Source organism: Phacochoerus africanus, chromosome 5 (assembly GCF_016906955.1).
Source record: "Phacochoerus africanus isolate WHEZ1 chromosome 5, ROS_Pafr_v1, whole genome shotgun sequence".
NCBI lineage: Eukaryota > Metazoa > Chordata > Mammalia > Artiodactyla > Suidae > Phacochoerus > Phacochoerus africanus.
This window is the reverse complement of record NC_062548.1, coordinates 32388822-32413609: the sequence shown is the minus strand read 5'-3', so window position 1 is coordinate 32413609 and position 24788 is coordinate 32388822. Positions and strand designations below refer to the sequence as shown.

The following is a 24788-nucleotide window of genomic DNA, read 5'->3' as shown; positions in this document are numbered from 1 at the left end:
ATCTTTATCCCCTTTTATGCTACTTTTATTTATTTATTTTTGCTTTTTAGGGCTGCACCTGAGGCATATGGAGGTTCCCAGGCTAGGGGTCTCATCGGAGCTGTAGCTGCCAGCCTATGCCACAGGCGCAGCCACGCGGGATCCGAGCCGCGTCTGTGATCTACACCACAGCTCCCGGCAACGCCGGATCCTTACCCCACTGAGCGAGGCCAGGGATCAAACCTTCAGCCTCATCGTTCCTAGTTGGATCCGTTTCCACTGCGCTACGACGGGAACTCCTGTACTAATTTTAAATGGGAACAGAAGTATGTTCCATATGGTAAACATGGCAAACAGGGCCTTTCCTACATACATAGAGGCCTTCGCATCAGGATTCAGATTCCTGGCTTTGCCGGCTGCTTGCAGGTCGTGTGACTCAGCCTCAGTTTCTGTGTCGGTAAAATGGGTTTAATTGCAGGCCTGCCTTCTAGGGTTTGTGACATGAAGCACTTAGATCCGTCCTGGCACATGCTGCGAAGAACCTTCCACATCCTCGTTCTTTCTCTTTCCATCGTAGAAGGTAGCGCATGTTTCTTCATTTTTCCCTTTATATCTTGGCTCAGACGTCCCCTGGCCTGAGGCCTTTTCTGTCCACCTGATAGAAATAGCACTCAGCGCTCACCATGACCCTCTGACCCCTTGGTTCTTCTTCGGGGCACTTGCTGCCTAACCATGCCACGGAGCCGTTTGTCTGTACAGTGTCTGCTTCTTGCGATAGTGTGAGACTGTGAGACTGGAAGCCTTATTTCCTTCCAGATGGTGTTGGCACACAGGGGTCTCCTGAGAAATAATTACCCGCTGAGCCATTGAAACCTGTACGTCATTGACACAACTGAATTGGAAAAGGGATGTTCAGGCCGCAGGGGAACCGCCTGGAACATAGTAGGTCTTCTCAGAGCAGCTCTGCTCCCAGCAGCTGGTGGCAGCAGTTCAAGTTCATACGTGCCTCCTCTGCCTGTTGTCTGCCCATCCTCTCTTCCTCAGCCTCCCTCCTGTCCTGGGCTCGGCCAGCTGGGTCCCGAGCGGGGCTTTTCCCTTGTCCCTGCAGACTTCAGCCAAATGTCCCTCTGGAAAATGCGCCAGCCAGGCCGGGGCAGCAGGAGCAGCACAGTGGAGACCCTGGGCCCTGGCCGAGGGGACCCTGGGAACTCGGGCATCTCTGTGACCAGCCCAGCCGAGTGGAGAGGGCCAGTGGGCATCTGGGCTGACGTGTGAGGCTCTTTCTCTGGCCTGTCCCTGGCCACTTCCTGCCTGAGCCTGCCTGGACTGTGGTGGCTTTGGAATCTGACCCAGCCCAGGGGAGCGATGATGTCTGCAGGGGGTGGTTGTCCACAGAATGTTGAGGGTGAGCCAGAATAAACCTGAGGTCATGGAAGGAAGAACAGCGGTCTTCCTGAAGATGTCCACGGCCTGACTCCCTGAACCTGCGAATGTGTCACGGTCACGTGGCCAAAGGAAGGGCGTCTGCGGATGGAACGAAGGGTGCTGACCTTGAGAAGGTGGCATCTTGGGTCATCTGGCTCCACCCGAGGTTATCACCGAGGTCCTTAATAAAGCGGAGACAGAAGAAGGAACCAGAGACGCAGCATGAGGAGGCCGGATGCTCCTGGCTTTGAAGGAGGGAGGAGAGGCCACAAGTAAGGGATGTGGAGGCTGCTAGACACGGAAAAGGCATGTGGATGGATTCTCCCTGAGAGTCTCTGGACAGAATGCGGCCCTGCCAGCACTTGATTTTCATCCAGGAAAACCACCTTCAGATTTCTGACCTAGGACTAGGTGATACAAAAAAAAAAATCTGTGTTGTTTTAAACCACGGAGTTAATGATAATTTGTAACAGCAGCTATAGGAGACTAATACAGGTAATTGCTTCAGAACTTGGTGTAGGTCTTCCACTTGGCCCAGCTTCCATGCAGGGGAAGGCGTGCACTCCAGAAAATCCCATTACAATCCATCACTAAGAGGAGTTCCTATTGCGGCTCAGAGATAATGAACCCAATTAGTATCCATGAGAATGTGGGTTCGATCCCTGGCCTCGCTCAGTGGGTTAAGGTGTAGGTTGTGAGCTGTGGTATAGGTCACACATGTGGCTTGGATCTGGCGCTGCTGTGGCTGTGGTGTAGGCTAGCAGCTGCAGCTCCAGTTCGACCCCTAGCCTGGGAACTTCCATATGCTGTGCGTGCAACCCTTAAAAGGCAAAGAAACAAACAAAAAACTCTAACCAATCCATCACTAGGAGTTAGCATCAGGGGTAGGGTGGCTCCCCAGTCAGTCTTCCTAGGTTTGAGCCCCAACCTCATCTCTTACAAGCTGTGTGATCTTTGGCAAACCAGTTGACTTCTCTGTGTCTGTTTCCTCATCTACCAAATGGTGATCAAAACAGCCTCCTTTCTGGGTAATCCATCATGAAGATTAAATGAGTTAATTCACATAAAATGCAAGGAAGCAATGCTTGGCACGTAGTTGTGCTCAATTAAACCTAGGTGGTATTATTAGCAATAACAATATAAGATTGTCATATTAAGAGTATAATGCTGTAAACTTTTTTTTTTAGTTAAAATTTTTTTCTATTTTTCCTTTTTTGGCCACACTCGCAGTGTATGGAATTCCTGGGCCAGGGCTTGAATTTGAGCCACAGCTGTGACCTATGCTGCAGTTGCAGCAATACTGGATCCTTAACTCACTAAGCCACATCAGGAACCCCAAATTTCATTTATTTTTATTATTGATGTAAGAATTAAGATTAGTGACAATAGCTCTTTATTGAGTGTTAACTATATGACACTGGATCCTCAACCGACTGAACAGGGCCAGGAATCCAACCCTCATCTTCGTGGATACTAGTTGGATTCCGTCCGTATCTCTGAGCCACAACAGGAGCATTTTCCCAGTGATGGATTTTAACAGGGTTTTCTGGAGTGCACGCCTTCACCCACTGGGAAGCTGGGCCAGGTGGAAGTTCTGAATGCTCAAAACACCACCAAGTTCAGAAGCAATTACCTGTATTAGTTTCCTAGAGCTGCTGTTACAAATTAGCATCAACTCTGTTAAAACAACACCGATTTTTTTTTTAATCACCTAGTTCTAGGTCAGAAATCTGAAACTGGTTTTCCTCGATGAAAACCGAGGTGCTGGCAGGGTTGCATTCCTTCCAGATGTCTTCTTTTCACGCACCTCCCTCCTCTCTCTGCCTTCTTGGTCAGGCCTGGCCGTCTGGCTTTGAGCTGGAAGCTGCCTTCTGAAGAATACACCCTTTCCCTGGCTAAGCGTTTCTCCAACCTCTCCTTCCCCAGAGTTCTGTGTCCTCAGATGCTCCCCAGTTTTCTCGGGCTCACTTCCCAACTTGAACTTTTCTTTGTCCCTTAAGCATCCCCAAGCTGGGCAGTGCTGGGAGTAGTGGTGGCATTCATTATGAATATTGGTGTCTGCAAGGCAGAGCCGCCACTTCCCATCTCTGGACCAGGCTGGCCCATGCAGAAGCACCTCCCACACTTTGTCCCATTTGATGCTTCCTTCCGGGCCTAGGTATTTTCCTGACCACACTGGCAAGGAGATGAAGGCTTGGAGAAGTTAAGGGACCTGTCCAGGTTCACATGAGGTCAGGGGCTGAGTTGTAATCCACACCCTGGGGACCAGAAACCCAGGGTCATAGCCATGTTCTTACCTAGATGGATTGCTTTTTTTAAAAAACAAAGTAGGAAGTAATGGTGATGAGAGGAGGCATGGTTAAGGTCATTTGTTTACTTAGTAACCTCTGGCTTCCTGCTGGGTGTGGAGGAGAGAAGTCAAACGTAAATACCACATGGTCCTGGCACTGAGGTCCTTGCAAGACAGAGGTATTGACAGACACATAAGAAAGTCACTGCAATGTGGAGGGGAGGGATCCTGATGGTTTGGGGAGTAAGGAGGAAGGCTTCTTTAAAGAGGTATCTGAATTGGGTTTTGAAGGATGAATAGGAGTTTGTTATTGTGGGAAGAGTGCAAGGATAGTATCTAGCAAGAGGTATTCTAAAGAAACATTCGTTCAACCAGCAGTTGGGGAATGCCTAAAAGGCAGGGACCTTGGCTTTTCTCCATCTCCAGTGCCTTGAGCAATGCCTGACCCAGGCTTGATAAACACTACCTTGAGTGAATAGTCAAGTGGACATATTGGGGAACAGAGTGGGGGAAATTGCAGAAGAAGCAGGTGAAGCTGGCGTGTGAAAGACCTCTTGAGCCACAGCAGGGATTGGCTCTTAAAGGCGATCAGGAGCTGCTGGCGGTTATTGCCCAGGGGAGATGGGTAATAAGATCTGTCCCATTTTTTTACGTAAGTATTTAAGTCTGTGGCTTTTCCTCTAAGGAGGAGGAAAATGGGAAGACCTTTGGTGTCTTTGATCATAAAGAGAAAAAGAAGTTAAGCTGCAGTGAGGTATTTTTCCACTGTCAGATTGGCAGCGATCAAAAGCTTGTAGCTTGGGAAGTCATTACCGTGTACCTTGTTAGATGGAGTATAAAGTGATGCTACCCATTTGGAGGCAGTGTCTGTTTAAATTTTAAATGCGTACTCCCTCTGATCTAGTGTTTGCTTTGGGTGAAATGAGGCACTTACTAGGTTATTTATTCACCGCTGCATTGTTTGTAAAAGCAACCCACTGTCCAGTCAGCAGGAGACTGGTTACATAAAGTTAAGTCCATCCATACAAAGAATAAAGACGTGTGCCGTGCAGGATGGTCCTTGAGACCTCTGATTAAGAGATGGAAGGAAGATACAGAACAGGATGTGGAGTGTGTTTCTTTCTACTTGCTAACAGAAAGTATGCATTTATTTGTATTGTATATGCGTAAAGTATTTTTTGGAAGGACACAGAAGAAACTGACACTGTCGCCTCTAGTGAGAGGAACTAGGGGGTTAGGGGACCAGGTTTGGAAGGTGGCTTGTCACTTCCATCCTTTGTTCAAAAGAAATAAAATTAAGCTATCAAAAATGAAGGAGATTGGAGTTGCTGTCGTGGCTCGGCAGAAACGACTGTGACGAGCATCCATGAGGATGCAGATTCCGTCCCTGGCCTCGCTCAGTGGGTTGGGGATCTGGCATCGTTGTGAGCTGTGGTGTAGGTCGAAGATGCGGCTCGGTTCCCATGTGGCTGTGGCTGTGGTGTAGGCCGATGGCTGCAGCTCTGATTCAACCCCTAACCTGGGAAACTCCATGTGTCACAGGTGCAGCCCTAAAAAGACCAAAAAAAAAAAAAAAAAAGACCTATGGCACTGGTAGAGATTGGTTTCTAATATTAGTTAAGTGAAAAAAGCACGGTGTGGAACCAGTATTGTATTATGGTACCTTTGGCAGAAACAAAGTAAGTAAGCTGTATTTGGAAGAGTAACAAGATGTTAGCAATGATAATTTTGCCTGTGGGGTAAGAGGGGGTTGCTGCAGGTTCAGGAAGGAGAACTTACTTTTCATAGTATGCCATTTTGTGTAGTTTGGGAAGGCTTCAGCACATAAATAAATTATCTAGTGAAAGTGAATTAATACAAAAAGAGAGAGAGACATGGATGGATGCCTAGATGGATGGGTGGGTGGGTAGATGGAGAGATAGATGGGTGGGTAGATGGGTGGTGGCTGGCTGCTTGGATGTGTGGGTAGTGGAAGTGGGTGGATGGAGAGATGGGTAGATGGATGGATGGATGCACTGGTGCATGGATGGGTGGGTAGGTGGATGGATGGGTTCACAGATGGGAGGATAGTTCTGTCTGTGGATGGATGCAGAGATGTATGGATAGATGAGCTGCCCTGAGGAGGACTAAGTGGGACCAGGACTGGAAGCAGGAAATGGGTAGGAAGCTACTGCAATACCCAGGCAGGGGGTCAATGGGGCAAGGATCAGGTTATTGAAGTCTCACATACAAACTGAGCTTCTTATATACGTAACTGTATATATTAAGTCCTAGCATTGTTTTTCTACTAGAAAGGCAGATTCCTTTGGAATGAGCTTTTTCTGGCAACTGCTCAGAAACTGTTTTGTGTGTAATAGCCACCAGCAGTTTAATCCCCTTTTCCACCAGCAGCTTAAGAATTATAAGAGGTATGAATTCATCAAATTAGTCTTTGACATAAACCACAGCTCTTGATGACCAGATTCTTATTTCCAAGGCTGTCTTCTCAATGCCCATGTCCACAGAGGCATGACCTTTATCCTTTTTCAGGTTTAGAAGTTTCCTAGCTAAATCCTTTGGTGTGTGTTGACCTTTTCAAATTTACTTTTCAGTGATTCCTTGTTCTTGGTTCTGGAAAAATAACCTTTCGTATCATCGAATAATTATACCTCTGAAGAACCAGTTTGAGTTCTTGCTTATTTAATACCTAGGGCGTTCTGTCTTTTTTAAAGTCAAATTCTTGGGAGTTCCTGTTGCGGCTCAGTGGTAACGAACTCGACTGGTATCCATGAGGACACATGTTCAATCCCTGACCTGGCTCAGTGGGTTAAGGATCCGGCATTGCCGTGAGCTGTGGTGTAGGTCGCAGATGTGGCTCCGATCCCGTGTTGCTGTGGCTGTGGTGTAGGCCGGCAGCTACATCTCCGATTTGATCCCTAGCCTGGGAACCACCATATGCCATGGCTGCAGCCCTAAAAAAGATCAAAAAAAAAAAAGTCAAATTCTTCCTTTTTTTTTTTTTTGCCTTGCCCAAGGTATGCAGAAGTTCCTGGGCCAGAGGTTGAATCTGTGCCACAGCACTAACCCGAGCCAAAGCAGTGACAACACTGGATCCTTAACCACTAAGCCACCAGGGAATTCCAAATCTTATGTTTTCTTTCTTTTTTGGCTGCCCCATGGCATCCGAAATTCCCAAGCCCACGGATCAGATCTGAGCCACATTGTCACTCAGCTGCAGCTGCGGCAACACCAGATCCTTAAGCCATCGTGCCAGGCCAGGGATCGAACCTGTGTCCCAGCGCTCCCAAGATACCGCAGATCCCGTTGCACCACAGCGGGAACTCCCTTTCTTATTGAACCATCTTAATGTTTTTACGTGTACACTCCAGTAGTGTTAAGTATGCTCACGCTCTTGTGTGCAGCTAGGCCTCTTTTTTGAAAAGCTAGGAACAAATTTAATTTTTTTTTCCCACTGTACAGCAAGGGGGTCAGGTTATCTTTACATGTATACATTACAATTACATTTTTCCCCCAGCCTTTCTTCTGTTGCAACATGAGTATCTAGACAAAGTTTTCAATGCTATTCAGCAGGATCTCCTTGGAACAAATATTTTGATTGATTGTGAAATGTGCCTCTAAGTGAAATGATCCACATGTTCCCATCGCTTTCTGTTCTTTAACGTTCTTTGATGTACTTGAGGTAGTTTGCGTGGAGTCCTCAGACTCCATGGTCCCTAGAGTTCCTTGGTGATCTCATTTATCTGACTGTGGGAAGGCTGTTGGAGTCGGAGCTGCCTGGAGGTGTCTGGAGAGCTCATTGTCCGGTGGTGGAGAGAGGATGCTTGGGGAGGGGCTGCCTGGGGACTGGCCAGCTGGATTGCCTGCACCTTATCCAGAGGCCAGCTACAATCTAGCCCCCCTTAATGATTGTGAAGTGGGAATATGGGCCCAGTGCTGCTGGTTTTCTGTTTTTTTGTTTTGTTTTGTTTTGTTTTTTAAAAGAGATACCAGAAATCCATTTTTTTAAAATGTGAAATTTCCTGCTTTTAAATGTTGGCAGCTAACCTAAGTTTTTTTTAGGGCCACACCTGCTGCATATGGAAGTTTGTAGGCTAGGGGTCAAATTGGAGATGTAGCTGCTGGCCTACACCACAGCCGCAGCAATAGCCATGTGGGATCAGAGCCACCTCTTTGACCTATACCACAGCTCGTGGCAACACCGGATCCTTAACCTACTGAGTGGAGCCAGGGATTGAACCTTCATCCTCATGGATCCTACTCAGGTTCATTAACTGCTAAGCCACGAAGGGAACTCCACAGGTGGTTTCTGAGAAAATAAAAGTAATGAAAACAAATTTCTTTTCAGGGCTGGATAGCTTTAGTGGTTAAATGTGGGCACTTCAGAACCAAATCACATGAGTTTGAGTTTGAACAGTCAGATCATACTGACTGTTGAAATACTACACAGATCACTCAAGCTCTCTGTGCCTTAGTTTTCCCTTCTGAAAAAGGAATGGTAATTATAGAATTAAAGGAGATAGTACATATAAGGAATTTGGAATAGGGCCTGGAGCAGTCTGGGGAGTTTCTGTCATGGCTCAGTGGAAACAAATCTGACTAGCATCCATGAGGACCCAGGTTTGATCCCTGGCCTCGCTTAGTGGGTTAAGGATCCAGCGTTGCCATGAGCTATGGTGTAGGTTGCAGATGAGGTTCAGATCCCTCATTGCTGTGGCTGAGGCATAAGCTGGTGGTTGCAGCTCTGATTCGACGCTTAGCCTGGGAACCCCATATGCCACGGGTGTGGCCCTAAAAAAGCAAAAGCAAAAAAAAATAACCTTGCAGTTTGGATGTTATCCATGCTGCTGACACTAATGGTGGTGATGATGATGAAAGTGACATGATAGAGCTGATTGGTGGTGTTGATGGTCCTGATGAAAGTGATGATGACGGTGCTGATGAAAGCGGTCGTGTTGATGGTGGTGATGATGCTGATTAAAGTGGTTGTGATAGGAGTTCCCATCATGGCTCAGTGGTTAATGAACCCGCCTAGCATCCATGAGGACACGGGTTCGAACCCTGACCTTGCTCAATGGGTTAGGGATCCGGCGTTGCCTACAGCTGTGGTGTAGGTCACAGACACGTGTGGATCCTGCATTGCTGTGGCTGTGGCGTAGGCTGGTGGCTACAGCTTTGATTTTGCCCCTGGCCTGGGAACCTCCATATGCTTTGGGTGCGGCCCTAAAAAGACAAAAAACAAGAGAAAACAACAAAAAGAGAAAGTGGTCATCATAGTGATGATGCTGATGGTGATGATGCTAATGATGCTGATGAAAGTGGTCATGCAGATGAAAGTGGTCATGATGCTGATGGTGATGATGCTGATGAAAGTGGTCATGATGGTGATGATGCTGATGCTATTGATGCTGATGAAAGTGGTCATGATGGTGATGATGCTGATGGTGATGATGCTAATGATGCTGATGAAAGTGGTCATGTTAGTGATGACGGTGATGCTGATGCCGATGGAGATCACGGTGTTGGGGGAGAATATTAGAAAGTTCTTAATTCACAAGATTGCAAAGGAGAAATGATTTATGTAACTAAAGGATGCCTCCGTTTCCAGAATACCTTTAGAGATTCCTCTAAACGGCAGTCTACCGTCTTTTGTACAATAATGGAACTTGCCACAGGTCCCAGGAACTTAACTGGTGGGTGAGAGGAGACATACCATCATCCCCCATTCCTTGTTTTGTGGTCTTTCTGGCTACCGCTCGTTCCAGTTTGCCTGTTCTCTCTGCGAGGGCCTCAGTTGTAGCGGTCTTGTCTGTTTTCTTAAAACCCACAGCAGCTGGTTTTGAACTCCACACTGGCCCCCTGCCCAAGCTCTTTAGGGCGCCCCATCGACCCCGCGCCTGTGTTTGTTTCCGCAGGAGTGGAACGTCACGTGGAACACCAGCAACCCCGACTTCACCAAGTGCTTTCAGAACACTGTCCTCGTGTGGGTGCCTTGCTCTTACCTCTGGGTCTGCTTCCCCTTCTACTTCCTCTATCTCTCCCGCCATGACCGGGGCTACATTCAGATGACACATCTCAACAAAGCCAAAACTGTAAGTCACGTGGGGTTTTATCGTGGTGTGGGTGTGTTGGGGTTGGGAGTGGTGGGGTCGGGAGTGGTGGTTGTGAAAACTGTCATGGTTCTGCTACTTACTTGGCCCTGAGTTCCTTTTCTAGGAGACAGAGTGATAACGTAATAGGAGTTCCCGTTGTGGCTCAGCAGAAATGAATCTGACTAGCATCCATGAGGTTGCGGGTTCGATCCCTGGCCTCGCTCAGTGGACTAAGGATCTGGTGTTGCTGTGAGCTGTGGTGTAGGTTGCAGACATGGCTCGGATCTGGTGTTGCTGTGGCTATGGTGTAGGCCAGCAGCTGCAGCTCTGATTGGACCACTAGCCTGGGAACCTCCATATGTCGCGGGTGTGGCCCTAAAAAGACAAAAGGCAAAAAAAGAAAGAAGGAATAATAACCTCATAGGTAAAGGCTAGGGCTCTGGGTTCAGATGTGTGGTCAGATGTGGACTCTGCCACTGGCTCACTGTATGACCTTGAGCAAATGTCTTTTTTTTCTTCCGGTTTTATTGAGATATAATAGGCAGACAGCATGGTGTACGTTTAAGTGTACAGCCTAATGATTTGACGGGCATGCATCATGAAATGATTATTGCAGTAAGTTTCGTGAACATCCACCATCTCATATAGATACTAAATTAAAGAAGCAGCTTTCTTAACCTCCCTGAGCCTCAGTTAACTTATCATATCAGTGGGGATGATAGACTTTATCTCAGGAGCTCATCCAGAGATTTGACCAAAGATGTCTTTTTAACTGGAAAAATTTTTTATCTTGAAGAAATTTCAAACTACAGAGAAGTTGCAAGAACAGTACTTAGCACTCCCAGCAGCCTGGTATGCACCTTACTCAGTCACCAATTTTTAACATTTGCTACATGTTACATCATTCCTTTCTCCTCTCCCTTTTTTTTTTTTTTTTTTTGGTCTATTTGGGGCCACACTCGAGGCATATGGAAGTTTCCAGGCTCCGGGTTGAATCGGAGCTGCAGCTGCCGGCCACAGCCACAGCAACATGGGATCCAAGCTGTGTCTGTGACCTATAACACAACTCACAGCAACGCTGGATCCTTAACCCACTGAGCGAGACCAGGGATCGAATCTGCATCCTCATGGATACTAGTCGGATTTGTTACCACTGAGCCACCACGGGAACTCCAACCTCATCTCTCTCTTTTGCTTTCGCCATAGATACATATTATTTATTTTTTCTGGATCTTTTGAGATAGCTAGCATCCATCCCACCCCTTTACCCCTGATTCTTCAGTATATCTTTTCTCGAAACAGGGATATCCTCTTATGTAACAGCAGGACAGTTATCAAGTTCAGGAAATTTAACATGGACATGATGTTTAAAAAAAAAAAAAAGTCTACTATGAGAAGTTCCCTCCAAGGCTCAGTGGGTTAAGGATCTGACTGTGGCAGCTCAGGTCACTCCAGAGATGCCTGTTTGATCCTGGGCCTGAGGCAGTGGGTTAAAGATCCAGTGTTGCCAGCAGCTGTGGTTTAGGTCACAGCTGTAGCTGGAATTCCATCCCTGGCCCAGGAACTTCCATATGCTGCAGGTATGGCCACAAAAAAAAAAAAAAAATCTACTATGTGTGTTCCATTTTTGTCTCTTGTCCCAATACTATCCTTTCTAGCATCTCCACCCTCTTCCCCCCAGTCCAGGGTCATACACTGCATTTAGACACACCGTCTGTTTATTTTTCCTGTAATTTTGGAAGAATTGTTCACCTTTATTTTTTATGACACTGGCATATTTGGAGAATGTGGACCAGTTGATTTTGTCCGTTCCTCAACTTGGGTGTTGGGGCAACGTTTCCTCACGATTAGATTCAGCTAATGCCTGTCTGGCTAGAAAACTACAAAAGGGATGTGGGGTCCTTCTCTGGGTTACATCTAAGGCCCCTTGGTGTCCATCTGCCCCTCCCTGATTGGTTTACATTTTTTTGGTCATGTCCATGGCCTCTGGCAGTTTCTAGGCCAGGGATGGAACCCGTATCCCAGCGGTGACCCAAGCCATAACAGTAAGAATACTGGATCTTTAACCTGCTGCACTGCAGGGGAACTTCCTGATGGGCTTAATTTTGATCATTTGGTGGGTGTGTCTGCTTTCTCTACTGTGCAGGTTCTGGTTGTCCCCTGTAAGGATGAATGTTGGGAGACGTGGGGGGCACCTGTACATCCTGTTCTTCATCCCCCTTTCTCCTCTTGGCGTGTGTCTGTCCTTTTTTATCTTTTTAGATTAAAATTTTTTTCTATGCCATGTATCAGTCTTTTTTTTTTTTTTTAAATTATTGGAGCCTAGTCGACTTCCACTGTTGCGTTGGCTTTTGGCGCACAGCAGAATGCTTCCGTTATCCATGTACGTACCCCATTCCTTCTCAGATTCTTCTCCCATAGATTATTACAGAGCATGGAGTTGATTTCTCTGTGCTGTATCCCAGGTCCTTGTTACTTAAGAATGTTAGGTATAGAAGTGTGTCTTTGTCAATCTCGACCTCCCGGTTTATTCCTCCCCCCAGTGTTTCCCCTTTGGTAACCATAGGTTTGGTTTTGAAATCTTTGAGTCTGTTTTGTGAGTAAGTTCTTTTGTATCTTTTTTTTTATATCAGATTCCACGTATTAGTGATCTCATATGAAATTTGTCTTTATCAGTCCTGTTTTTTTTGGCTGTGCCTGCAGCATACAGAAATTCACAGGCAAGGGATGAAACCCACAGCACAGCAGTGACCCGAGCCATAGCAATGACAATGCCAGGTCCTTAACTTGCTGAGCCACTGCGGAACTCCTATCAGGACTGTATTGCCTAAGATTTATTTCCATAAGCCCTTGGCAAACAGGAAAAACTTGAGTGATTTTACTGAAGCTGTCTCCTCGCCCTTAATACTGCCACCCAAATCCATCTCATTCGGACCACAATCCAAGTCTATCTCAACATGCTGTCCGCTCCCCTGTCCTCAACTAGATACAGTGTCTTCTTCTTAGACCTCTGGGAGCACTTTGTACTTTTCTTGGGGAAGAATATCTCCCTTTAAAAGCTAAATCAGATTTTGTTCATGCCTTGCTCAACAGCCCTCTGGCAGCTTCTCTTCACAGGGAATAACATCTGGACGTCCTCCTACGGGCCCAATTCAATCTGGCTCCAGGCTCCTCTTCAGCCACCTCCTACCACACACGCAGCCCATGCCACAGCAGCCACAGACCTGCTGAACACATTCCTACCTCAGGACCTTTGCACCTGCTGTTTCCTCTGCCTGACTTGTTCTTCCCTTCAAGTAGTCACTCTTGGCTCTTTACCCAGATGTCTCCTGATCAGAGAGGCCTTCTCTGACCACCCTGTTTTACCTGTTTTATTTCACCTTGTGTCATTTGTTCCTCTCTGATATGAAATTATGTATTTTTTATTTATTTTATTTTGTTTTTTATTTAAAAAATTACTATAGTTGATTTACAATGTTCTGTCAATTTCTTTCGTACAGCAAAGTGACCCAGATTATATGTATATACATATATATATTCTTTTTCTCACCTTATCCTCCATCATGTTCCATCACAAGTGATTAGATCCAGCTCCCTGTGCTATGCAGCAGGATCTCATTGCTTCTCCACTCCAAATGCAATAGTTTGCCTCTACTAGCCCCAAACTCCCAGTCCATCCCACTCCCTCTGCCTCCCCTTTGGCAACCACGAGTCTGTTCTCCAAGTCCATGAATTTCTTTTCTGTGGAAAGGTTCATTTGTGCCATATATTAGATCCAGGTATAAGTGATATCACATGGTAGTTATCTTTCTCTTTCTGACCTACCTCACTTAGCATGAGAGTCTCTGTTCCACCCATGTTGCTACAAAGTAAGTATGTATTTTTTAGATTGTTTCTTGCCTGTTTCCTGCCAGGGGAATCAAAGCTCCATGAAGGCAGGGACTTTTGTCTGTTTTATTCCCTGTTGTATCCTTGTCACCTTGGGGAGTATGTGGCCCATAGTTAGATCCCCAGTAAGTTCTGGTTGGATGCATGATGCTGTTGATACCTGGCCATCATGTGAGGGGCCCCGTGCTGGCTGCCAGGGTTGCGGATGTAGATGAGCCGGAGACTTGAGTTTTCAGGTGCCGAGGAGAATACTGAGCAGACAAATAGACTTGTGTCTGGGGTGTGGGAGGGGCTGCAGACCAGTATGTGACAGCCCCGATGGTGGCTCCCCCTACCTTGGGCTTGTCTGTGTTGCATAGGGTCTGTGCTGACTCCAAAGACCACAGCTGATGGTTTGGGGGTTGGCTGGTCCTCTGGAGGCCAGGCCTTTTGCAGGGATGCTGGGGGAAGTTCCGGTGCCAGCCATTGTAAGATGTACGTGTACTTCTCTTTCAGGCCTTGGGATTTTTGCTATGGATTGTCTGCTGGGCAGACCTCTTCTACTCTTTCTGGGAAAGAAGTCTGGGCAAGCTCCTGGCCCCAGTGTTTCTGGTCAGCCCAACCCTCTTGGGCGTCACCATGGTAAGTAGGGGCTGGCACTGTGGAGACCAAAAGTAGTGGCTGGCATTTAGAAACAACAGGATCTCACAGTAGAAATCCAGCAATCTGGCTGTGTTAGGTGAATTTGGTTTGGTCTTGTGGGGGGCCCAGAGAGGAAAGGGTGATGGAGCTAAGGCCCAAAGGATGAGCAGGGTATCAAAAAGTTGAAGGGCCTGGGGGCTTAGGATGATCCAGCTGCAGAGAATAGCACATTCAAAGGTCCTGGGGTGGGGTAGAGGGAGGAATTGAGAGTTGGTCTGTGTGCTGGGGACAGAGAAAGTGAGGAGGAGCGGAGGGGGCTGGGACGGCAGGAAGGGCAGAGGGCTGACCATATAGGACCTTGAGCTTCAGGGTAAGTGGGTTTTATCTTGTTTTTCATCCCCAAAGCTGGGTTCTAAACCTTTTTTTAATGCCATGGGTCCCTTTCTTCTTTACCAGTCCTGTCTCCTTCTCAAAAAAATGTTCTTAAAGTCATAAAACATACAAGCTAACAAAGGAAACCATCCTACACACACACACACACACACGTGCAATTTTGTGATGTGCATTTGTATTTTTACTGAAGTTTAATTTACTACGTAAACCTTTTTCCTTGAACAGTTCATGAGTTTTGACGAACAGATGGTGTCAGGTTAGGTACCACCTCCACGTTAGGGATATAGGACAGTTCCATCATCCCACAAAGTTCCCTGGCATGGGCCCCTTTGTCGTCAGCCCTTTCCTCCCCCACCTCCTCCGCTGGCAACTGCTGCTGTGTTTCCTGTCCCTATGGGGTTGCCTTTTCCAGAATGTCATGTGGATGGAACCACATAGGCAGCCTGAGTCTGACTTCTCAGCCCCTGAGGTTCAGAAGATCTTTTTTCTCAGAGTTGCTCGGTATATTTGATGTGTGGCTTCAGCCCACATTGCTTATCCATGCTTTAGTTATAGGACGTTTGGGCTGGGAAACCAATGATCTTTAATCACAGAAACCTAAAAAGCAAAGTTGAGGGAGTTCCCAGTGTGGCTCAGTGGATTAGGACCCTGACTAGTATCCATTATCCATGAAGACTAGCTGGTTTGATCCCTGGCCTCGCTCAGTAGGTGAAGGATCCAGTGTTGCCGTGAGCTGTGGTGTAGGTCACAGATGCAGCTTGGATCACGAATTGCTGTGGCTGTGGTGTAGGCTAGCTGCAGCTGTGATTCAACTCCTAGCCTGGGAACGTCCATGTGCCATGGGTACGGCCCTAAAAAATAAATAAATACATAAAATAATAAAAAGCAAAGTAAAAATACCCATGCTTTACTAATGCATTTCAAATCAAGATCTGCTGTCCAAATAGGGACGGCCCGTGTGTAATAGTCTGAGACTTGTTCAGTTCTCTGTCTCTGTTTTCCCTTTTCTTTCACTTGTAAGAGGCGGTGCTGATGAGGGAACGTGAAGCTGGACTTGTTTCCTCTCTAAGTTCAAGGACCCCTGGGTTCTATCCAGAGCCTGTCCTTGGACCCCAGGTTAAAACCCCCCTCCTCAAGGGAAAGGTTTTGAACAAGGCTCTGCTGTGCCCAGATGTGCCTGTTTAAGAGCTGACCATGGCCCCCAAGTGGAGAATGGATTGTGGGGCAGGGGTGGAACCTGGGAGGCCAGTGGGGCTCTGGGGGGCGGGTCACCTGGCACGAGGATGGAGGCTGGGGCCAGGGTGAGGGGCAGGTAAATGGAGGATGGGCTTTGGTGGCAGAGTCAGTGTGAGTGGCTGATGGGTTAGAGGTGGGGAGTCAGCGTGGGGGACTGAGGAGGATGAATGAGGACAGACGGACAGATGTATTTCTGGCTGGAGCAGCTGGGGGGTGAGGGGAGGCACCGTGGGGGACCGCAGCACTTTGGGATCCAGCTGGTGACCGTGAGCGGTGTTGGGAGCTGCCGCCGGGAGCTGCTCTGCTCCTCTGGGAAATGGCCCTGACCTTTCCTTCTTTCAAGGAAAAGTAGTTTCATTGCTTATTTTTTTTCTCCTGGTCACTAAGTCAGTGTGTCACATGCAAGTCCAGGCTCCAGGTATCAGGAGTGAAATAAAATCTCAGTCCCTGTACCACAGGTGTTCTCATTAAGTTTCCTGAAAATGAACGTGTGACCTGCGCAGGTTAAGGAACCTGCATTTGCTTCTCTGCCAACTGGGATTGATAATACATTGCACCGGGTCAGTGCGTGTGAATCGTGCTCCACGGTGAAGATGACAGACACTCAATAAAGGAAGCGGTTACCACTGCTGCCCAAAGCAGAACCAGTCAGAGACGGGACTGGCCCTTCGGCTCTAAGTCGAGGGTGGGCACACCTTATGTCTTTGTAAATAAAGTTTTATTGGCACCCAGCCCTGTCCGCTCCTCCATGGATCATGTAAGGCTGCTTTCAAAATACAGTGCAGATGTGCGTAGTTGCAACAGAAACTCTATGGCCCACAAAGCCTAAAATATTTACCCTCTGACCTATCAGAAAAAGGGTGCCCATCTCTGTTGTAAATTGAGCTTTCCCCTGACTTTTCTTTTTTCTTTTGCCTTTTTATTGGTCTTTCTGTCTTTTTAGGGCTGCACCTGTGGCATATGGAGTTTCCCAGGCTAGGGGTCTTATCAGAGCTGTAGCTGCCGGCCTACACCACAGCCACAGCCACAGCAACAGAGGATCCGAGCCACATCTGTGACTTACACCACAGCTCACGGCAACGCCGGGTCCTTAACCCACTGAGTGAGGCCAGGGATAGAACACGAGTCCTCATGGATGCTAGTCAGGTTCATTAACCTCTGAACCACGATGGGAACTCCTCGCCTGACTTTTCCATCTGATCCTGGTTCTGTACCTGGTCTCCTGAAATTGCTATAGCTCTCAAGGTGAATACGGTTATCATCTCCATTTTGCAGACGAGGCAGTGGAGGCTCAGAGAGGTCCACTGACTTGCCCAGGGTCACACAGCAAGGCGAGAGCAGGACAGGGACTGGAATCAGGTTCTCCCCAGGCCATTTTTGTACCATTGCCTTGGGGGCAACCCTCCTCCAGGCCTGGAATCTGCCAGACTCTGGACTATGGGGGCCCCCCCTGGGAGTTTCAGAGGCCTGGTCTTCTCTTAACCACTCTTGTCATGTGCTTCTCTCTTTCAGCTGCTTGCTACCTTTTTAATTCAGATCGAGAGAAGGAGGGGAGTCCAGTCCTCAGGGATCATGCTAACTTTCTGGCTGGTAGCCCTACTGTGTGCCGTTGCCATCCTGAGATCCAAAATCATGACTGCCTTAAAAGAGGTAAGCAGTGGCCTCATTCTCCATCTTCCTTCATTGGGCCCTGCAACATGCTTGTTCCTTCTGGCTTGTGTGGAAACTGCGTTTCCATGGAAACGAGGGGAGGGGTACCACATGGCTTCTTCCCCAGGGATTTCCCTTCCCTGTGCAGCCTTCATTCTAGAACCTTCTTTCCTCAGGGCTCCCATTTGACTGTGTGGCTCCCAGGGACAGAAGCCACAGGCAGGTGCACACCACCCTTTGCACCTCTGTCAGCAGGAACTGCAGGGCAGTTCGGCCTTAAGTGTCTTTCCTCTGGAACAGAGCTGAGCGGGGAGCAGTGTTTTCCAGAGGCTGTTCCCTGGGGGCCATAGACGGGTCCCCTTTACCTTGGTGCCATCAGATGGGGCTCTGGCCAGGAAGTGGCTCTCCTTGGCTGTTGTCTGCCGCTCCCAGGAATTCTCTGACTCTGTCCCTTTGTTCCTTGCCATCTTTGTGCTAATCAGGAACTGGCATCCACAAAGGAAGGAAGAGAAACCGAACATTTATTGAGCGCCTGCAGCATACAGCTCAGTCTTTATTTATTTATTTATTTGTCTTTTGTTGTCTTTTTAGGGCCTCACTAGCAGCATATGGAGGTTCCCAGGCTAGGGGTCTAATTGGAGCTACAGCTGCTAGCCTACACCACAGCACAGCAACACCAGATCCGAGCCACGCCTGTGATCTACACCACAGCCCACAGCAACGCCAGATCCTGAACCCACTGAGCAAGGCCAGGGATCGAACCCGCAACCTCATGGTTCCTAGTCGGATTTGTTTCTGCTGTGCCATGACGAGAACTCCCTCAAACAGTTTTTATTTTTATTTATTTATATATATATATTTGGCTGTGCCTGCCCCATACAGAAGTTGCCGGGCCAGCGATCGAGCCTGCACTGCAGCAGGGACAACACCAGGTCCTTAACCTGCTGAGCCACCAGGGAATTCCCAAAACTGTCTTTAATAGTGATGGCAGCTGATCATTATTGAGTGTGTGTTTTCCAAATGCCAGCCCGGGGACTGAGTCTTTCTCATGACTTACCTTCCTGGCATCTCACAATGATCCGACAGGGTTTCTCAGCCTCAGCTTTAATTGACGTTGGGGACCAAGGACATCTTAGCTGTGGTGGGCTGTCCTGCACTTTGTAGCATGTTTAGGGGTGGCTCTGGCCTCTCCCCACTGGGTGCCAGTAGCTCCCCACAACCCTCGAACAGAAGTGTCTCCAGAGCCCCTCCAGATGTTCCCCTAGAGGCCACATCACCCCTGACTGAGAACCGCTGGTCTGTTGGTAGACGGGGGAAGCTGAGGCACGGAGAGGTTAAGTAAATTGACAAAGTCCCATGATCGTTACACGCAGAGCCAGGCCTTGAAGGTAGGTCTCTTCCACTCCCAGGCTTGGGGCTTCTCCCTGTGGCCCCACCCTGACCAGGCAGTGTGGACCTCACCGTGCTGTAACCGCCTGTCTTCTGTTATCTCTCAGGGGAGGAGAGTCGGGGTCAGGTCTGCAGCCCGAGGCAGCGGGCCTCCTGCAGCCTGCTCCCCGGCCTGTGCAGGCTGCCTCCAGTAAATCGTCCTCTCTTCCTCCTTCCCCGCTTCCCGGTCAGGATGCTGTGGTCGTCGACATCTTCCGCAGTGTCACTTTCTACATTTACTTCGCCCTCGTGCTGATCCAGCTCGTGCTGTCCTGCTTCTCAGACCGCTCGCCCCTGTTCTCGGAAACCATCCACGACCCTGTAAGTGTGATCCCAGGGACGTGCATGTGTGTGTATGTGTGTGTGTGTGTATGCAAGAGATCAGTGCCAGCTGTGTGCCTGGCCCCTGCGGGATTTGATGTTGAGGAATCCTGTTTGGACAGAAGGCTAGCAGTGGCGGGGGTGGGGTGGGCACATGGCCACGCCACTCGCTGGTTGGTGCAAGCTGATGTTGATTCGAGCCAGTGTCACTCACTGGGGGGATCTCATTCTGTCTTCCCCAAACACCCGGAGATGGGTGACATCGTCCTTCCCACTCTACCGAGGGAAAGACTGAGCCACAGACGCGGCCTGGGGGTTTAAGGAGGGAACCCGATCCATCGCTGTAAACGGCTGTCTTGTGGCCCGTTTTCTCATTTGGTTGGCATAGTGGTTTTAGACAGTATGTGCAGACATTTCACATGAGGTCTGACTGTCCAGGTTTTCTAGGAAGATGGGAATTTCTGGTGGCACGAGGGCCATGATCCCACAGGGCAGCGGTTGGCCAGGGCGGAGGGGTGTGGCCCTAGTTCCCTGCTGCAGTCCCACCACTCCCTGCTGCCTTGCTTTCTTCCTTCAGCTGTGTGCCTGGCCCCTGCGGGATTTGATGTTGAGGAATCCTGCTTGGACAGAAGGCGAGCAGTGGCGGGGGTGGGGTGGGCACATGGCCACGCCACTCGCTGGTTGGAGAAAAGGGTTTTCCATCACCCTTGCCTCTCTCCTTCCTCCCTCCTCTTTTTCTTCCTCCCCTGCTTCCCTCCCTCCTTCCACCTGGTGCCGAGTGCCAGGCCCTGATCTGGGCACAGGGCTGTGGCAGTGAAGAAACCAGAGTTCTTGCCACTTGAGGCTTCTGTTTTCAGGGCCGGGGCACATGCAGTCACCCAGGACCCAAGTATATGTCACGTCAGTCAGGTGGGGGTTAGGGCGGCGAAGAAGGAGCAGGGAAGGTAAAGGAATGATGGTTGGGGTTGTGTGCACTTTTGAGAAGGGCGATCGGGGACCCCCGCCCCCACCCCGCCTCCCCATTGGAACAGAGACCTGGAGGAGCGAGGGCACCAGCTGAGCAAATACCCAGGGGCAGAGCTTCCCGGTAGAGAGCTGGCCAGTGCAAAGGCCCTGTGGCAGAGCTGCCATGGAATGTTGCAGGCACAGCAGGAGAGGCAGCAGAGGGCTTGAGGGATGGCCCCTGAGAGGTGGGACAGTCACCTATGGGAGCTCTTTGGGTTTTATTCCAAGAGCAGTGGGAAGCCTTTGGAGGATTCATTTGATGCATTGTTCCTGGTTAGTCAGCTGCTAACGGATGCATTGCAGCAGGAACAGTTTTTAGCAGGTGGTTCTGTTGGGTTTGGTCAGGACCTCAGCAGAAGGCTGAGGCTGCTTTTGTGGTGCTCAAAGGACCTGTGGGGCATCAGCTCGGAGAAGGCGGCTGATGTGCCCAGCCTGAGCCTTAGAGACCCGTGTCCTAGAGTGTGTCCCTGAGGCCCCTCTCTCCCATCTCTCTGCTCAGGGAGGGAACCCGGTTGGAGAAATTAGCAGAGTGTGTGTGTGTGTTCACATGTGGGTATATATGTGTAAATACGTGTATGTGTGTTTGTGCACATGGATGTATGTGCATGTGGTGTGCGTGTGTATATATCTGTGTTCACATGTTTGCAGGTAGCTGTGTCTGAGTGTGCATGTATGCATTTGTGTGTCCTTGCGTGTGTGTTGCATGTGTATAAAGTTCACAAGGGCAGTGGCCATGCCTGGGCACCCCTGGGATGCAGCCTGTGCCTGGCACAGAGTAGCGTAGGGGCTCAGATGTCTCCGGCCCTCCTGTCTGCTGGTCTTTGATGTCTGCGTGTGGGGATGGCAGTGGCGTGTCTCCATCAGAGACATTTATTAGACATCAAGCTGTTCTGTGGAGCCAGGGGTCACACCGAACAAGTCACACCCCCTGAGTGGCTGCAGACCCCGGGCTGCTTTGAGGGTATACTGAGCCCGGGGGAGGCAGATGGGCCCACTTGGGGTTCTTGGGGCTCTTCTGGCCCCTGTGGGGTCTGAGAAGCAGCTTCTCCCTGTGGACCATGCCCGATGCTTTGTGCTGATTTCCGGTCTCCTCTGGGATCTGGATAAAATTCCTTTGGCTTCCTTCCTGGGTGTGTATGCATCCGAGTGACTCATAGCACTGACTTCTTCCTCCCTTCCTCCTTTCTGCCTTTCTGGGCTGTGGGGCTAGGGTCTCTAGGGGCCAGGCACCCCGACTCTTCTCCCAGCTGTTCTCCTTCCCTTGGGGGTGTCGAGGCTCAGAGAGGTTGTTAGGCTGTTAGACCCTGAGTTGCAGCTGCGTTTGATGGTGGACGCAGCAGGGGGAGGGAGGAAGAGCCTCACTTTGGAGTCAGGCACACCCTGGGCTTTCATGTCACCTGAGTCCCTTTATCCTTTCAGCAGCCATTTATGAAGCACCAATCATATGCTGTGTTTGGTGCTGGGGACCCAGCAAGTGTGTGAAAAACATGGTTCACGCCCTGCTGGGGTGCCTCTTTCTCCATCACAAACCGCCCTGAGCGACGGAACTTTATTATTATGTTTCACGGGCCTGGGCATTGACTGAGTCCTCTGGGTGGTTCTCAGTCTCTGAGTCTCTCCTGTGGTCGCAGTGGGATGGTGGCTGGAAGGCTTCCTCAGCTACCTGTCGGGTGGTTAAGGCTGGCCGCCAGCCAGAGCCTCAGTGGGGGTTGGCGGTTCCGTGTGGTCTCTCCAGGCTGCCTGGGCTTCCTCACGGCATGGCAGTGGGCATCTAAGCCTGAGTGTGCCCAGAGAGAGCCAGGTGGAAGCTCTGTCACCTTTCAGGACCCAGTCCTGGAAGTCACATAGAGTCACTCCTGGCAACCCTCTTTTTTTTTCCCCTCACTTTAAAGTTCTTTTTTTTTTAAGTTGAATTTTTTTTTTTTAAAATTATCGTTGATTTACACCGTTATGCCAACTGCCATCCCCTCTTGCTGGAAGCAGTCACAGAAGTTTTCTAGAGGCAAGGGGTGGGCACACAGGCCCCACCTCTATGGGGGCGTGGCCAGGTCCCATTGTAAGAAGAGCAGGTGAGAAGGCAGAAGATGCCTGGCCATCTGGGGGCAGTGACAGCCTGCCCCATGCCCTCAGGAGGCTTGTGGTCTTCCTGGGAGATGGTCAGCAAGCAGGTCGGCAGACAAATGACCATGTGACTGTAATTGCGATGAAAGCTGGAAATGAGGTTGCATGACTCTCATATTCATGACTTTGGACAAGTCACTCCTCCTTGCGGGACCTCCGTGTCCCCTTTTTGAAAGTAGGTTGAGGCTCCGTTTGAGGCTTGCTGCCCCCCTCCCTGTCCTGGAACCACAGGCCTGTGATCTGGGGAGAAGGATGGTCCTCTCTGTCTGCTGTCTCCCCGACATCACGGTGGCGCCTGGAAGGTGGGAAGAGTCCAGCCCCTGTCACTGTCCCATCCCCAGAGCAGCAGTCACATGTTGCCTGTCCTCAGAGAGAGTGGTCAGCCAGGTCCGGGGTCAGGCGGGGCAGGCATGTGAGCTGGGAGCACTGGGCTTCTCTCGCTGCTGAGTCACGGAGCCACCGTCCTCCCCAGCTGGCCCTGTGCCTGATGTGTGACTCAGAGCTCTGTCCTGGCTTCCCCGGCCGGGCTGTTCCCCTCTGTGTGTCAGGCCCTGGGGCTGGCTGAGCAGACCTCACAGGGCTGGCCAGGGCTCCCACTGGTCCCCAGCCCCTGGCCCTTTTATCTTGCTGGCCCTGAGGCTACAGCTTAGGGTGCAGGGAGGGGGTCTCCATTCGTATTTGTGGGCTTCAAGGGCAAATGTGGCAGGTGGCAGACCCTCACTTCTCAAAGTGGGGTCCTCGGACCGGCAGCATCGGCCTCCCCCAGGTGCTCATTAGAAATGCAGCGTCTCGGGCCTGCCAAGTCCCGCTGCGCCTGCTCTCCTTTTAACAAGACTCCCAGTGGCTCGTGGTTGTGAAGCGCTGGTTTATTATTAGCACATCCTTAACAGTTGTTCAGCTCATTTTGTGAAAGAGGTATTTTCGGGCCTGCCTGTAAATGTGGCATGTTTTACTATGAACATTTCAAACCTACAGAAAAGTTCAAGTGTACAGTCAGTACCCCCCATCTACCCACCAACTAGATCCCACAAGGTAACATTTTGCTAAATTTGTTTTATCACCCATCTGTCTGGCCAGCAGCTGGCTGAGATTTTTGGTATCTAAAACTGACTTGGAAAGACATTAGTATCCCCTTTTGTCCCCTCACAGTTGGTTTCTACCTCCCACAGCCCAGAGGCAATTGCTGGGCTTAGCTTGTTAATGAGATGATCAAAAACTCCATTTTTAAAAATTCCTTTTCTTTTTAGGACCCCACCTGTGGCATATGGGGGTTCCTGGGCTTGGGGTCAAATCAGAGATGCAGCTCTCTTGCCACTGTCATGGCAACACCGGATCCGAGCCGCATCAGCTACGCCACAGCTTGTGGCAATGATGGATCCTTAACCCACTGAGCGAGGCCAGGGATTGAACCCACATCCTTGTGGATGCTATGTTGGGTTCTTAACCCGCTGAGTCCCAACAGGAACTTCCCCAAACTCCATTTAAAATGCCTTTCGTCTTTATGCTTTTGATCACTTAGGAATTCAGTGTTGTGCCAGGGGCTCAGCTGGGCTCTGAGCACCTAGAAATGAACAAATGCTGACTGCCCTTAGGAGAGATGGAGGAGGGGGAAGCGGGCAAATAAGCCACCAGCTCCGGGTTGGACAGTGGGACTCCAAGGCAGGGAAGTGCTAGGGGCCTAGGACTAGTCCTTAACGCAGCCTGGGGCTCCAGTGCCAGCAGCCAGGGGAGGGTGTGCCCAGGCCAGAGAAACGGGCAGCCTGGGCCAGGCTAATGAGGTTGAAGGCTGGATAGAGGCTGGGAGGATGCTTCTGGTGGAGGGGGCAGCATGTCCAAAGGTCCATCAGGGTGATGGAACTGGTGAGTGTTTGGGAACGGCGTGAACCTGTGCTTGGCTGGGTCAGAGGGGCCAGGGAGCTGAGCGTGAAAGACGAAGGGAGGAATTGGGTGTCACTATAAGGACTAGGAATTCTGGTCAGACGGTTTTTTCAGCTGGAGGAGGGGTGAGGGAGGACGCACCCCGGTTGGAAGAGTTTTAGAGGATCCTTCTGCCTGGAAGGAAGATGCGTAGGACACAAGGAGGCTGGTGGCACTTAGGAAGCCATTGCTGCAGAGAGGGCTGAGCTGAAGAGTGACCCTGTGTGTAACAAAGTGTCAAAAACCAGGAGGAGAAAACAGACATATTTATGGGGAAAGGCAGCGTGCATGACGTGGGCTGCAGGGGAGGTCACGGCGGTCCTGTGCCTGGAGGAGATCTGCCCAGCTGAGATGTGGCCGAGCCAACAAAAAGCACCAGTGTTACAAGTTGTACCAATGAATTCCTTACTGTCTGATGTTCAGGT

At 49.7% G+C, this 24788-nt stretch overlaps 1 protein-coding gene across 8 annotated transcripts in view; it reads left to right on the top strand.

The window, feature by feature from the left end:
• ABCC1 (ATP binding cassette subfamily C member 1) overlaps positions 1 to 24788 on the top strand; it is a 160966-nt gene that overhangs the window by 33185 nt on the left and 102993 nt on the right. For all 8 annotated transcript variants that reach the window (XM_047780429.1, XM_047780435.1, XM_047780434.1 and 5 more), the window contains exons 2-5: positions 9607 to 9783; positions 14167 to 14292; positions 17434 to 17571; positions 19192 to 19320. In XM_047780429.1, coding sequence (XP_047636385.1) covers positions 9607 to 9783; positions 14167 to 14292; positions 17434 to 17571; positions 19192 to 19320 — 570 coding nt within the window. The remainder of the gene's footprint in view (positions 1 to 9606; positions 9784 to 14166; positions 14293 to 17433; positions 17572 to 19191; positions 19321 to 24788) is intronic.